Source organism: Ranitomeya imitator, chromosome 3 (genome assembly GCF_032444005.1).
Source record: "Ranitomeya imitator isolate aRanImi1 chromosome 3, aRanImi1.pri, whole genome shotgun sequence".
In the NCBI taxonomy this organism is placed as follows: domain Eukaryota; kingdom Metazoa; phylum Chordata; class Amphibia; order Anura; family Dendrobatidae; genus Ranitomeya; species Ranitomeya imitator.
Window position 1 is genome coordinate 321,012,664 of NC_091284.1, and position 15,521 is coordinate 321,028,184.

Genomic DNA, 15,521 nt, shown 5'->3' on the forward strand with positions numbered 1-15,521 from the left:
AATTTAGACGCAGGCCTTCGGTTGGTAGGGATACTACCCATTGTGATGTCTGCAATTTTTCCCATTGGTGGACAAAAAAAAAAAAAATCAAAGTCTTCCTCCCACCCGGATATCGGCATCATTGTTGTTTTTTGGGGTCTGATTTCTGAGGAGGCTTTTTAAAGAGATATCCTCTTTCTCTTCTCTCACCCCAGGGCTTCCCACGGGTGGATCTATCCCCCGGCCTGCTTTTCCTGAACCCCGAAAGGAACGCCGGTTATCACTGCCTAAGGAACCAAAGTACCTTGTCCCTGCCCTGACTATGGGTCTAAGGAAGGAACAGATGTTTTGATAGCAGTAAAGCATAAAAGGTATGTGTACACGTTGCGGATTGGCCTGCGGAATTTTCCGCACGGAATCTGCATCTCTTGGCAGAAAACGCAGGCCAAAATGCTTGCAGATTACTTGTGGATTTGTTGCAGATTTGCCTTACTCAATGCATACTCAATGGGTGCAGAAACGCTGCGTTTCCGCACAAAGAATTGACACGCCTTGGGGGAAGAAAAAAACGCAGTGAATCTGAGTGGATTTTTCCAGAGCAATTCTCAAATTACACTGCGGATTTGATGCAATTCTGCACGTCCAAAAACGCAGCAGAAATACATCAAAATCAGAAACGTGTGCACATAGCCTAAGATTGCTGCATGTATTGTATTGTTGTATGCACCAACCCAAGAGCCCAGTGACCCATAGTACATGGATGGTCTGCTCAGGTGGGCGGACAGTGCTGAACAGCCTGCAGTGTCACATGTGGCGTATGAAGTCCCTCCCAATTACTACTAAGTCTGACAAATGCACCAACTGCAAAGCGCTCAATAACCTTATAAAGAAACCATGGCCGCCATTACAGCACGTTACAGGCCGCAACAGGTCCCAGGAAGGGGTCAAAGCACCGGGGCCCTCGATAGCCCAGGCCCAAACTTGTGCTCAGAAGAGGCGGGCCCCAGACACCGTAAACACGAGCACATGCACTCACACCGCCTTCAGCGGGGTCATTCTACGCCCCTTACCTGCTCTGTGTACAAACAAATGGACGACCCCAGTTCCGGTGCCCGGTGTCGCCTAGAGAACGGCAAAACGAAACCGCCACCTTCCCTCAGGTAACAACAGAACAGGTACTTCCGCCAGGAGCTAGAGAAGCGCTGACTAGCAGCGCGCTGACGTCACCGGGCGTCATGTCGTAGCCAAAGCCAATCAGTGAAGAGAACGCGTCACTCAAAAGCTGTGTTTGGGCGTGACCTGTAAATGCTATTTGATTGGGTCGTTGGCGGGAAATTTAAGGTTTGGGGGCGAAAGAGGAAATGGAGAGGAGCGGGCCGGGTACAATAACGCATCTGCAGTAAATGAGAGCGGATATAATAACGCATCTGCGATATATGAGAGCTGGTACAATAACGCATCTGTGGTAAATGACAGCGGGTACAATAACGCATCTGTGGTAAATGAGAGCAGGTACAATAACGCATCTGCAGTAAATAGAGCGGATATTATAACGCATCTGCGATATATGAGAGCTGGTACAATAACGCATCTGTGGTAAATGACAGCGGGTACAATAACGCATCTGTGGTAAATGAGAGCGGGTACAATAACGCATCTGCAGTAAATAGAGCGGATATAATAACGCATCTGCGATATATGAGAGCTGGTACAATAACGCATCTGCGGTAAATGAGAGCGGATATAATAACTCATCTGCAGTAAATAGAGCGGGCACAATGACGCATCTGTGGTAAATGAGAGCGGGTACAATAACGCATCTGTGGTAAATGACAGCGGATACAATAACGCATCTGTGCTAAATGACAGCGGGTGCAATAACGCATCTGCGGTAAATGACAGCGGGTACAATAACGCATCTGCGGTAAATGACAGCGGGTACAATAACGCATCTGTGGTAAATGACAGCGGGTGCAATAACGCATCTGCGGTAAATGACAGCGGGTACAATAACGCATCTGTGGTAAATGACAGCGGATACAATAACGCATCTGTGGTAAATGACAGCGGATACAATAACGCATCTGTGGTAAATGACAGCGGGTGCAATAACGCATCTGCGGTAAATGACAGCGGGTACAATAACGCATCTGCGGTAAATGACAGCGGGTACAATAACGCATCTGCGGTAAATGACAGCGGGTACAATAACGCATCTCTGGTAAATGACAGCGGGTGCAATAAGGCATCTGCGGTAAATGACAGCGGGTACAATAACGCATCTGTGGTAAATGACAGCGGATACAATAACGCATCTGTGGTAAATGACAGCGGATACAATAACGCATCTGTGGTAAATGACAGCGGGTGCAATAACGCATCTGCGGTAAATGACAGCGGGTACAATAACGCATCTGTGGTAAATGACAGCGGGTACAATAACGCATCTGTGGTAAATGAGAGCGGGTACAATAACGCATCTGTGGTAAATGACAGCGGGTACAATAACGCATCTGTGGTAAATGAGAGCAGGTACAATAACGCATCTGTGGTAAATGAGAGCAGGTACAATAACGCATCTCTGGTAAATGAGAGCGGGTACAATAACGCATCTGCGGTAAATGAGCAGGTACAATAACGCATCTGTGGTAAATGACAGCGGGTACAATAACGCATCTGTGGTAAATGAGAGCAGGTACAATAACGCATCTGTGGTAAATGAGAGCAGGTACAATAACGCATCTGTGGTAAATGAGAGCAGGTACAATAACGCATCTCTGGTAAATGAGAGCGGGTACAATAACGCATCTGCGGTAAATGAGCAGGTACAATAACGCATCTGTGGTAAATGACAGCGGGTACAATAACGCATCTGTGGTAAATGAGAGCAGGTACAATAACGCATCTGTGGTAAATGAGAGCAGGTACAATAACGCATCTGTGGTAAATGAGAGCGGGTACAATAACGCATCTGTGGTAAATGACAGCGGATACAATAACGCATCTGTGGTAAATGAGAACGGGTACAATAACGCATCTGTGGTAAATGACAGCGGATACAATAACGCATCTGTGGTAAATGACAGCGGGTGCAATAACGCATCTGCGGTAAATGACAGCGGGTACAATAACGCATCTGCGGTAAATGAGCAGGTACAATAACGCATCTGTGATAAATGACAGCGGATACAATAACGCATCTGTGGTAAATGACAGCGGGTACAATAACGCATCTGTGGTAAATGAGAGCGGGTACAATAACGCATCTGTGGTAAATGAGAACGGGTACAATAACGCATCTGTGGTAAATGAGAACGGGTACAATAACGCATCTGTGGTAAATGACAGCGGATACAATAACGCATCTGTGGTAAATGACAGTGGGTGCAATAACGCATCTGCGGTAAATGACAGCGGGTACAATAACGCATCTGCGGTAAATGAGCAGGTACAATAACGCATCTGTGATAAATGACAGCGGATACAATAACGCATCTGTGGTAAATGACAGCGGGTACAATAACGCATCTGTGGTAAATGAGAGCGGGTACAATAACGCATCTGTGGTAAATGACAGCGGGTACAATAACGCATCTGTGGTAAATGACAGCGGATACAATAACGCATCTGTGGTAAATGAGAGCGGGTACAATAACGCATCTGTGGTAAATGACAGCGGGTACAATAACGCATCTGTGGTAAATGACAGCGGGTACAATAACGCATCTGTGGTAAATGACAGCGGGTACAATAACGCATCTGTGGTAAATGAGAGCGGGCACAATGACGCATCTGCGGTAAATGAGAGCGGGTACAATAACGCATCTGCGGTAAATGAGCAAGTACAATAACGCATCTGTGGTAAATGAGAGCGGGTACAATAACGCATCCGCGGTAAATGAGAGCGGGTACAATAACGCATCTGCGGTAAATGAGAGCGGGTACAATAACGCATCTGTGGTAAATGAGAGCGGGTACAATAACGCATCTGCGGTAAATGAGCAGGTACAATAACGCATCTGTGGTAAATGACAGCGGATACAATAACGCATCTGTGGTAAATGAGAGCGGGTACAATAACGCATCTGTGGTAAATGAGAGCAGGTACAATAACGCATCTGCGGTAAATGAGCAGGTACAATAACGCATCTGTGGTAAATGACAGCGGATACAATAACGCATCTGTGGTAAATGAGAGCGGGTACAATAACGCATCTGTGGTAAATGAAAGCGGGTACAATAACGCATCTGCGGTAAATGACAGCGGATACAATAACGCATCTGTGGTAAATGAGAGCAGGTACAATAACGCATCTGCGGTAAATGAGCAGGTACAATAACGCATCTGTGGTAAATGACAGCGGATACAATAACGCATCTGTGGTAAATGAGAACGGGTACAATAACGCATCTGTGGTAAATGAGAGTGGGTGCAATAACGCATCTGTGGTAAATGACAGCGGGTACAATAACGCATCTGTGGTAAATGAGAGCGGGTACAATGACGCATCTGTGGTAAATGACAGCGGATACAATAACGCATCTGTGGTAAATGACAGCGGGTACAATAACGCATCTGTGGTAAATGAGAGCGGGTGCAATAACGCATCTGTGGTAAATGAGCAGGTACAACAACGCATCTGTGGTAAATGACAGCGGGTACAATAACGCATCTGTGGTAAATGAGAGCGGGTGCAATAACGCATCTGCGGTAAATGACAGCGGATACAATAACGCATCTGTGGTAAATGAGAGCGGGTGCAATAACGCATCTGTGGTAAATGACAGCGGGTACAATAACGCATCTGTGGTAAATGAGAGCGGGTACAATAACGCATCTGTGGTAAATGACAGCGGATACAATAACGCATCTGTGGTAAATGACAGCGGGTACAATAACGCATCTGTGGTAAATGACAGCGGGTACAATAACGCATCTGTGGTAAATGACAGCGGGTACAATAACGCATCTGTGGTAAATGACAGCGGGTACAATAACGCATCTGTGGTAAATGACAGCGGGTACAATAACGCATCTGTGGTAAATGAGAGCGGACACAATGACGCATCTGCGGTAAATGAGAGCGGGTACAATAACGCATCTGTGGTAAATGACAGCGGGTACAATAACGCATCTGTGGTAAATGACAGCGGGTACAATAACGCATCTGTGGTAAATGACAGCGGGTACAATAACGCATCTGTGGTAAATGAGAGCGGCACAATGACGCATCTGCGGTAAATGAGAGCGGGTACAATAACGCATCTGCGGTAAATGAGCAGGTACAATAACGCATCTGTGGTAAATGAGAGCGGGTACAATAACGCATCTGTGGTAAATGAGAGCGGGTACAATAACGCATCTGTGGTAAATGAGAGCGGGTACAATAACGCATCTGTGGTAAATGAGAGCGGGTACAATAACGCATCTGCGGTAAATGACAGCGGATACAATAACGCATCTGTGGTAAATGAGAGCAGGTACAATAACGCATCTGCGGTAAATGAGCAGGTACAATAACGCATCTGTGGTAAATGACAGCGGATACAATAACGCATCTGTGGTAAATGAGAGCGGGTACAATAACGCATCTGTGGTAAATGAGAGTGGGTGCAATAACGCATCTGTGGTAAATGACAGCGGGTACAATAACGCATCTGTGGTAAATGAGAGCGGGTACAATAACGCATCTGTGGTAAATGACAGCGGATACAATAACGTATCTGTGGTAAATGACAGCGGGTACAATAACGCATCTGTGGTAAATGAGAGCGGGTGCAATAACGCATCTGTGGTAAATGAGCAGGTACAACAACGCATCTGTGGTAAATGACAGCGGGTACAATAACGCATCTGTGGTAAATGAGAGCGGGTGCAATAACGCATCTGCGGTAAATGACAGCGGATACAATAACGCATCTGTGGTAAATGAGAGCGGGTGCAATAACGCATCTGCGGTAAATGAGCAGGTACAACAACGCATCTGTGGTAAATGACAGCGGATGCAATAACGCATCTGTGGTAAATGAGAGCGGGTACAATAACGCATCTGTGGTAAATGAGAGCGGGTACAATAACGCATCTGTGGTAAATGAGAGCGGGTGCAATAACGCATCTGTGGTAAATGAGAGCGGGTGCAATAACGCATCTGTGGTAAATGACAGCGGGTACAATAACGCATCTGTGGTAAATGACAGCGGGTACCATAACGCATCTGTGGTAAATGACAGCGGGTACAATAACGCATCTGTGGTAAATGACAGCGGGTACAATAACGCATCTGTGGTAAATGACAGCGGGTACAATAACGCATCTGTGGTAAATGACAGCGGGTACAATAACGCATCTGTGGTAAATGACAGCGGGTACAATAACGCATCTGTGGTAAATGAGAGCGGACACAATGACGCATCTGCGGTAAATGAGAGCGGGTACAATAACGCATCTGTGGTAAATGACAGCGGGTACAATAACGCATCTGTGGTAAATGACAGCGGGTACAATAACGCATCTGTGGTAAATGACAGCGGGTACAATAACGCATCTGTGGTAAATGAGAGCGGCACAATGACGCATCTGCGGTAAATGAGAGCGGGTACAATAACGCATCTGCGGTAAATGAGCAGGTACAATAACGCATCTGTGGTAAATGAGAGCGGGTACAATAACGCATCTGTGGTAAATGAGAGCGGGTACAATAACGCATCTGTGGTAAATGAGAGCGGGTACAATAACGCATCTGTGGTAAATGAGAGCGGGTGCAATAACGCATCTGTGGTAAATGAGAGCGGGTGCAATAACGCATCTGTGGTAAATGACAGCGGGTACAATAACGCATCTGGTAAATGAGAGCGGGTGCAATAACGCATCTGTGGTAAATGACAGCGGGTACAATAACGCATCTGTGGTAAATGACAGCGGGTACAATAACGCATCTGCGGTAAAAGCGAGTACAATAACGCATCTGCGGTAAAAGCGAGTACAATAACGCATCTGCGGTAAATGAGAGCGGGTACAATAACACATCTGCGGTAAATGAGAGCGGGTACAATAACACATCTGCGGTAAATGAGAGCGGGTATAATAACGCATCTGCGGTAAATGAGAGCGGGTACAATAACGCATCTGCGGTAAATGAGAGCGGGTATAATAACGCATCTGCGGTAAATGAGAGCGGGTATAATAACGCATCTGCGGTAAATAAGAGCGAGTACAATAACGCATCTGCGGTAAGTGAGAGCGGATATAATAACGCATCTGCAGTAAATGACAGCGGGTACAATAACCATCTGGGACAGTACGGTGGCACAGTGGATAGCGGTTCTAATCTTACCCAGAACAACATCTGCAAAGAGTTTGTATGTTCTCTCCGTGTTTGCGTGGGTTTCCTCCGGGCACTCCAGTTTCTTCCCACATTCCAAAGACATACTGATAGGGATTCTAGATTGTGAACCCCATCAGGGACAGTGATGATAATGTGTGCAAACTGTAGTGCGCTGCGGAATATGTTAGCGCTATATAAAAAGATTATTATTATTATTATAAAGATTATTATCTGCTGTAAATGAGAGCGGGTACAATAATGCATCTGTGGTAAATGAGAGCGGGTACAATAACGCATCTGTGGTAAATGAGAGCGGGTACAATAACGCATCTGTGGTAAATGAGAGCGGGTACAACAACGCATCTGCAGTAAATGAGAGCGGGTACAATAACACATCTGCGGTAAAAGCGCGAGTACAATAACGCATCTGTGGTAAATGAGAGCGGGTACAATAACGCATCTACGGTAAATGAGAGCGGATATAATAACACATCTGGTAAATGAAAGCAGGTACAATAACGCATCTGCAGTAAATGAGAGCGAGTACAATAACGCATCTGCAGTAAAAGCGCGAGTACAATAACGCATCTGCGGTAAAAGTGAGTACAATAACGCATCTGCGGTTAATGAGAACGGGTACAATAACGCATCTGTGGTAAATGAGAGCGGGTACAATAACACATCTGCGGTAAATGAGAGCGGGTACAATAACGCATCTGTGGTAAATGAGAGCGGGTACAATAACACATCTGCGGTAAAAGCGCGAGTACAATAACGCATCTGTGGTAAATGAGAGCGGGTACAATAACGCATCTGTGGTAAATGAGAGCAGGTACTATAACGCATCTGCAGTAAATGAGAGCGAGTACAATACCGCATCTGCGGTAAAAGCGAGTACAATAACGCATCTGCGGTAAATGAGAGTGAGTACAATAACGCATCTGCGGTAAAAGTGCGAGTACAATAACGCATCTGTGGTAAATGAGAGCGGGTACAATAACGCATCTGTGGTAAATGAGAGCAGGTACTATAACGCATCTGCAGTAAATGAGAGCGAGTACAATACCGCATCTGCGGTAAAAGCGAGTACAATAACGCATCTGCGGTAAATGAGAGTGAGTACAATAACGCATCTGCGGTAAAAGCGCGAGTACAATAACGCATCTGTGGTAAATGAGAGCGGGTACAATAACGCATCTGTGGTAAATGAGAGCAGGTACTATAACGCATCTGCGGTAAATGAGAGCGGGTACAATAACGCATCTGCGGTAAAAGCACGAGTACAATAACACATCTGCAGTAAATGAGAGCGGGTACAATAACGCATCTGCGGTAAAAGCACGAGTACAATAACGTATCTGCGGTAAATGAGAGCGGGTACAATAACGCATCTGCGGTAAATGAGAGCGGCTACAATAACGCATCTGCGGTAAATGAGAGCGGGTACAATAACGCATCTGCGGTAAATGAGAGCGGGTACAATAACGCATCTGCGGTAAATGAGAGCAGGTACAATAACGCATCTGCAGTAAATGAGAGTTGGTATAATAACGCATCTGCGGTAAATAAGAGCGAGTACAATAACACATCTGCGGTAAGTGAGAGCGGATATAATAACGCATCTGCGGTAAATGAGAGCGGGTACAATAACGCATCTGCAGTAAATGAGAGCGGGTACAATAACCATCTGGGACAGCACAGTGGCACAGTGGATAGCGGTTCTAATCCTACCCAGGACAACATCTGCAAAGAGTTTGTATGTTCTCTCCGTGTTTGCGTGGGTTTCCTCTGGGCACGCCAGTTTCTTCCCACATTCCAAAGACATACTGATAGGGATTCTAGATTGTGAACCCCATTAGGGACAGTGATGATAATGTGTGTAAAACTGTAAGGCGCTGCAGAATATGTTAGCGCTATATAAAAATAAAGATTATTATTATTATAAAGATTATTATCTGCGGTAAATGAGAGCGGGTATAATAATGCATCTGCGGTAAATAAGAGCGAGTACAATAACGCATCTGCGGTAAGTGAGAGCGGATATAATAACGCATCTGCAGTAAATGACAGCGGGTACAATAACCATCTGGGACAGCACGGTGGCACAGTGGATAGCGGTTCTAATCTTACCCAGAACAACATCTGCAAAGAGTTTGTATGTTCTCTCCGTGTTTGCGTGGGTTTCCTCCGGGCACTCCAGTTTCTTCCCACATTCCAAAGACATACTGATAGGGATTCTAGATTGTGAACCCCATCAGGGACAGTGATGATAATGTGTGCAAACTGTAGTGCGCTGCGGAATATGTTAGCGCTATATAAAAAGATTATTATTATTATTATAAAGATTATTATCTGCGGTAAATGAGAGCGGGTACAATAATGCATCTGTGGTAAATGAGAGCGGGTACAATAAAGCATCTGTGGTAAATGAGAGCGGGTACAATAACGCATCTGCAGTAAATGAGAGCGGGTACAATAACCATCTGGGACAGCACAGTGGCACAGTGGATAGCGGTTCTAATCCCACCCAGGACAACATCTGCAAAGAGTTTGTATGTTCTCTCCGTGTTTGCGTGGGTTTCCTCTGGGCACTCCAGTTTCTTCCCACATTCCAAAGACATACTGATAGGGATTCTAGATTGTGAACCCCATTAGGGACAGTGATGATAATGTGTGTAAAACTGTAAAGCGCTGCAGAATATGTTAGCGCTATATAAAAATAAAGATTATTATTATTATAAAGATTATTATCTGCGGTAAATGAGAGCGGGTACAATAACGCATCTGCGGTAAATGAGAGCGGGTACAATACGCATCTGCTTTAAATGAGAGCTGGTACAATAACAAATCTGCGGTAAATGAGAGCGGGTACAATAACAAATCTGCGGTAAATGAGAGCGGGTACAATAGCGCATCTGCAGAAAGCGGGTGCGATAGCACTTCTGCTTTAAATGAGAGCGGATATGATAACGCATCTGCGGTAAATGACAGCGGGTACAATAACGCATCTGCGGTAAATGAGAGCGAGTACAATAACGCATCTGCGGTAAATGAAAGCGGGTACAATAACACATCTGCGTTAAATGAGAGCGGGTACCATAAAGCATCTACGGCAAATGAGTGGGTACAGGGCTGCCACTATGAATTTCGGAGCCCCATACAGGCAAAATTTTCGGGGCCGCTTGAGACTCTGCCTAGGTTCCACCCCAGCCTTGCCTCCACCCCTTAAACTGTCCACAGTCCCACAGCTCTCTTGGAAAAACTCCACTTCTCACCAATCACGCATTGAGGGCTCCTTTTCACTTGCGAGACATACGGCCGTCTCTCGCAGGTTAAAACCCTCCTCTGGCGCCGGCACTCCAGAGCGGAGCGTGCAGTCGCATAGCAATACATGGAGCTGCACACTCCATTCCCAAGTGACGGCATCAGAGGAGGGTTTTAACCTGCGAGACACAGCCGTATGTCTCACAAGTGAAAAGGAGCCCTAACAGTTCCCATCACCAGATCACACATATAGCCAGCAGCTTTTGTTTTGGCCAAAAGATTTTTCTAATCTGCCACCACAACAAGGTATAGTCTTTTGGCCGGGCCCTACTCTACGCTAACCTATTAAAAATTTGTTAAAATATGCAATACAATTTAGGTATATTTTTATTTATTTTTCAATTTTTAAAATGACCAATAATATCACATCCAAAGGGACAAATACCACCACATCATGACCAGACACCATATTTCCACCACATAGTGACCTATAATTCCACATACAAGTAACAAATACTGCCACACCATGTCAAGATCACATATTACCACCACATGGGGACCAATAATGCCACATACAGGGAACAAATACCGCCACACCATGACCAGACCACATATTACCACCACAATGACCGAATAATAGCACATACAAGGGACAAATACCGCCACACCATGGCTGGACAACATATTACCACCACAGTGACCGAATAACAGCACATACAAGGGACAAATACCGCCACACCATGGCCGGACAACATATTACCACCAGATAGTGACTGAATACTACAATACTGATCATTAATTAAAAAAAAACAATACTATCACCTAAAGTACCATTATACACAGGAGATCTGTACTTAGTATGCAGTGTCTGTGTACAGGTAATACAGAGATCACCGGTGACATTATATACAGAAGCTCTGTATATAGTGTCAGTGTCCAGGTAATACAGGGATCACCAGTACCATTATACACAGGAGCTCTGTATATAGTGCCAGTGTACAGATAATACAGTGATCACTGGTGACATTGTAAACAGGAACTCTGTGTATAGTGTATAGGTAACACACTGACTCACCAGTGATGTCTCTAGGTGAATCCTTCAGCTTTGCTTTTCATCTTAATCCAGCACAGACCGTCATCATGTCTTCCAGCCAGGACTCGTCTCTGCATGAAATCTAGAGCTGTTATCTAGAGCTCCGCTTACAGAACACATTACTTAATTTTTTCCCCAACTTCTACACTACACCAGATAAAGAAAAAAAAGGTGGCATAGTGTCGTTCTGCAGAGTATCTGGACCGCACCCCCCATTTAAAACAGTCTCCTCAAAAAATAAAATAAATACATCACTGCAGTAATAATATCCCTTAATTAGCCCCTATGGTAATAATATCCCCCATCCTGACCCATTGTATCTCATTCCTGGCTCCAGCCATATGTTCTCCCTTTCTGCCCTCATGAGTATCCATTCTGCCCCACCTGTCCCATGATCCTGCCCCACCTGTCCCATGATCCTGCCCCATCTGTCCCCATGATCCTGACCCTTCTGTCCCCATGATCCTGCCCCATCTGTCCCATGATCCTGCCCCATCTGTCCCATGATCCTGGCTCATGTGTCCCATGATCCTGACCCAGCTGTCCCATGATCCTACTGCCCCATTGGTCTCCATCGTATCCATCCTGCACCATGATCCTGCCCCATCTGTCTCCATCCTGTCCCGTGTCTCACATTCTGCCCTGTGTCTCACATCCTGCCCCGTTTGTCTCACATTCTGCCCCCCCCGTGTCTCACATTCTGCCCCCCCCGTGTCTCACATTCTGCCCCCCCGTGTCTCACATTCTGCCCCCCGTGTCTCACATTCTGCCCCCCCGTCTCACATTCTGCCCCCCCGTGTCTCACATTCTGCCCCCCCGTGTCTCAGATTCTTACCCCCCCGTGTCTCACACTCTGCCCCTCGTGTCTCACATTCTGCCCCCCCGTGTCTCACATTCTGCCCCCCCCCGTGTCTCACATTCTGCCCCCCCCTCCGTGTCTCACATTCTGCCCCCCGTGTCTCACATTCTGCCCCCCCGTGTCTCACATTCTGCCCCCCCCGTGTCTCACATTCTGCCCCCCCCCGTGTCTCACATTCTGCCCCCCCCCCGTGTCTCACATTCTGCCCCCCCCGTGTCTCACATTCTTACCCCCGTGTCTCACATTCTTACCCCCGTATCTCACATCCTGCCCCATGTGTTGTTTTTCATTGCTGCCCCTTTTATTTCCATTCCTGGCCCCTGTGTTTTCCTTCCTCCACCCTGTGTTTTCATTCCTCCCCCCTGTGTTTCCATTCCTGCCCACTGTGTTTCCATCAAGGCCCCCCCCCCCCCTGTCTCCATTCTGCCCCAGGCTTGCCGCATTCAGTAAAAATAAAAAAAACACCTTTCTCCTTACCTGGCCGTGCTCCAGTGCCGACATCCATCCCAGGAATTTCAGCGCGGACTCGCCGGCAAATAACAATGACATCATACGCCAGCGACGCGCGCGCTTACGTCAGATGCCAACCTCTTATTGGCTGGCGGCTTTAACTACTGTACCATCAGAAGCCATGGGCTGATGAGACGGGGCCCGATGCGGGCCCCCTCTGCCCACCGGGCCTCATACGCCTGTCACGGCAGTAATGTCCTGATGGCGGCCCTGAGTGGGTAGCATAATGCATCTGCAGTAAATGAGAACGGGTACAATAACGCATCTGCGGTAATTGAGTGGGTACAATAACGCATCTGCGATAAATGAGTGGGTATCATAACGGATGTGCGGCAAATGAGTGGTGTGAGGCAGCGACTGTTGTGATTTGCAAGGATCACTATGTGTTCCTCAGGATGCGCTCAGAAGCATATTAGATGCGCTGGAGTGGTCACAGCAGGATGCCTGTGAGTCACAAGGCAGAATAAAAGTAAGCTTGAACCTGGTCAAGTTATTTGACCAAGGAATTGTTCAGGAAAACCCGGTATGGGCTTTTATTTTTTAAACGGACTGCAGGAAGGTAGTGGGGCCTGTCCGTTTCCTCCACGCCAGATCTTATAAGTGGCCCATGGCCACAGAGTCAAGGTGTAAGAGGGTGAACTGTAGTCCCACTGAGAGGGCACTAGGACCCTGTGGTTTTTGCCTGTTGCAGCAGAGGACGGACCGTGCAAAACTCCCGGAGACAATGTGTGCTGGGGGGGTGGGGTCTAGTGTCTCGTGTGTAAAGTGAAACTAGGAAGTGAGAGCTGAGAGAGAAAAGGCGGGAAGCAAAGGCAGAAGCTGCTGTGAGATCTTAAAAAAAGACTGTGTGTGGATTTACTGCAAGTGTTTTTGGAGGAAAAGAAGCTTTTGAGAGACTTTTTGTTGCTAACGTTCCCCTGGAGAAGAGCTAACCTTTTGTTTAACTCTGTGAGAGACTTGTGTTGCTAAGGTTTCCTGGAGAGGAGCTAACCCTTTATCTAAGAAAAGACTGAGACTTTACTAAGAACCCAGTACGAATTTGGAAGTCTGTGGATTCCCTGTGCATTGAGTGGAGAAACAAGTCTGGACAGACTGCTGATACAGAGACGGACGGATTGTCGTGGAAGCATTCCTAGGAGCTACAGAAGCAGAGACAACATCGTGAGACCACTAACTAAGTCCCCGGCGTTTGGGCTCGGCATCGGCCGACAAGACAAGAGGAGCTTGCTGTAACTTATTGGCGCTGAAGATATGGACTGGCTGCAGCCTGTGCGGATTCCTGCCTGAGAGGAAATCCATCTCAGGATACGGTACCATAGTTATAGATACCCGGGTATCTCTGCTCAGAGTGTTAAATTGTTACTTTAGAGGTGTATCTTATATTAGAGTTGTGTAAGTTATACTCAGTGTGCCGTTCCAGGGCCTCCCCTTGATAACACTACATTCAATTTACACTTGTTCCTGTTTTTAGTTGCCTGTTAGGTAAATTTCTTACTAGTCTGTTGTAGTATACAGTTCTCAGGAGACCTTGGAGTGACACAGTGATTTCAGCTGCTGCTGAGCTAGTGTATCTTTGGGGTGCATCTGCCTTAATATTCTCCATATTACCTTGATTATTTTGCCTTTGAGTAAATACCGTTGGAGATTTCTGCCTTGGTCTTGGTTTGTGACTCACTGGATCTTATTCGGACCTCTGGTCATTACAAAGGGAGAGGGAAAAGACTTCGGCATCATTGAAACTGTCTTCAACAATGCCGAAGTCCCCGGGTAACCAGGGTAAACATCGGGTTACTAAGTGCAGGGCCGCGCTTAGTAACCCGATATTTACCCTGGTTACCATTGTAAAAGTTAAAAAAAAAGTACATACTTACATTCCGATGTCTGTCACGTCCCCCGCCGTCAGCTTCCCGCACTGACTGTCAGTGCCGGCCGTAAAGCAGAGCACAGCGGTGACGTCACCGCTGTGCTCTGCTTTACGGCCGGCGGGGCTGACAGTCAGTGCAGGTAAGCTGACGGCGGGGGACGTGACAGACATCAGAATGTAAGTAGGTAGTGTTTTTTTTTTTTAAAGGGAACCTGTCACCTGAATTTTGCGGGACCGGTTTTGGGTCATATGGGCGGAGTTTTCGGGTGTTTGATTCACCCTTTCCTTACCCGCTGGCTGCACGCTGGCTGAAATATTGGATTGAAGTTCATTCTCTGTCCTCCGTAGTACACGCCTGCGCAAGGAGGTCCTCCTGACGAAGCTGCGGGGTCAGCGAAACGCGCGTCGAGGTGTTTGTGTGACTGCTATCCTGTATTGATATGGCCGCAGGTAATGGACTGACTTTATTATAGCTATATCTTATTGGTGGATACTTACTCCTATACATATGGGTTGGGTCCATTTGGATCCTCTGTTACTATGTCCATCTAGTTAATATTCACCCCTATTTACATGGGCCAATAATCCATTCAGGTGTTATATTAGCATGCTCCATAAAGTTGATGT

At 46.5% G+C, this 15,521-nt stretch overlaps 2 protein-coding genes across 4 annotated transcripts in view; one reads left to right on the forward strand and one right to left on the reverse strand.

Annotated features, from left to right (window-relative positions):
• The window catches only part of EYA3 (EYA transcriptional coactivator and phosphatase 3), a 317,510-nt gene extending 316,279 nt beyond the window's left edge, over nucleotides 1–1,231 (reverse strand). For 2 of the 3 annotated variants that reach the window (XM_069756641.1, XM_069756639.1), the window contains exon 1: nucleotides 1,050–1,231. The gene's annotated coding sequence lies outside the window, so the exon portion shown is untranslated. The remainder of the gene's footprint in view (nucleotides 1–1,049) is intronic. The other variant, XM_069756640.1, reaches the window with a different exon arrangement.
• Nucleotides 874–10,533, forward strand: LOC138671624 (probable cyclin-dependent serine/threonine-protein kinase DDB_G0292550). Its single transcript, XM_069759800.1, has 10 exons — nucleotides 874–1,139; nucleotides 1,321–1,491; nucleotides 4,341–4,475; nucleotides 4,606–4,770; nucleotides 4,966–5,217; nucleotides 5,522–5,722; nucleotides 5,787–5,918; nucleotides 6,310–6,529; nucleotides 8,644–9,060; nucleotides 10,135–10,533. The coding sequence occupies exons 1-10, from the start codon at nucleotides 874–876 to the stop codon at nucleotides 10,531–10,533; spliced, it is 2,358 nt and encodes a 785-aa protein (XP_069615901.1).
• Nucleotides 10,534–15,521: the final 4,988 nt, after the last annotated feature.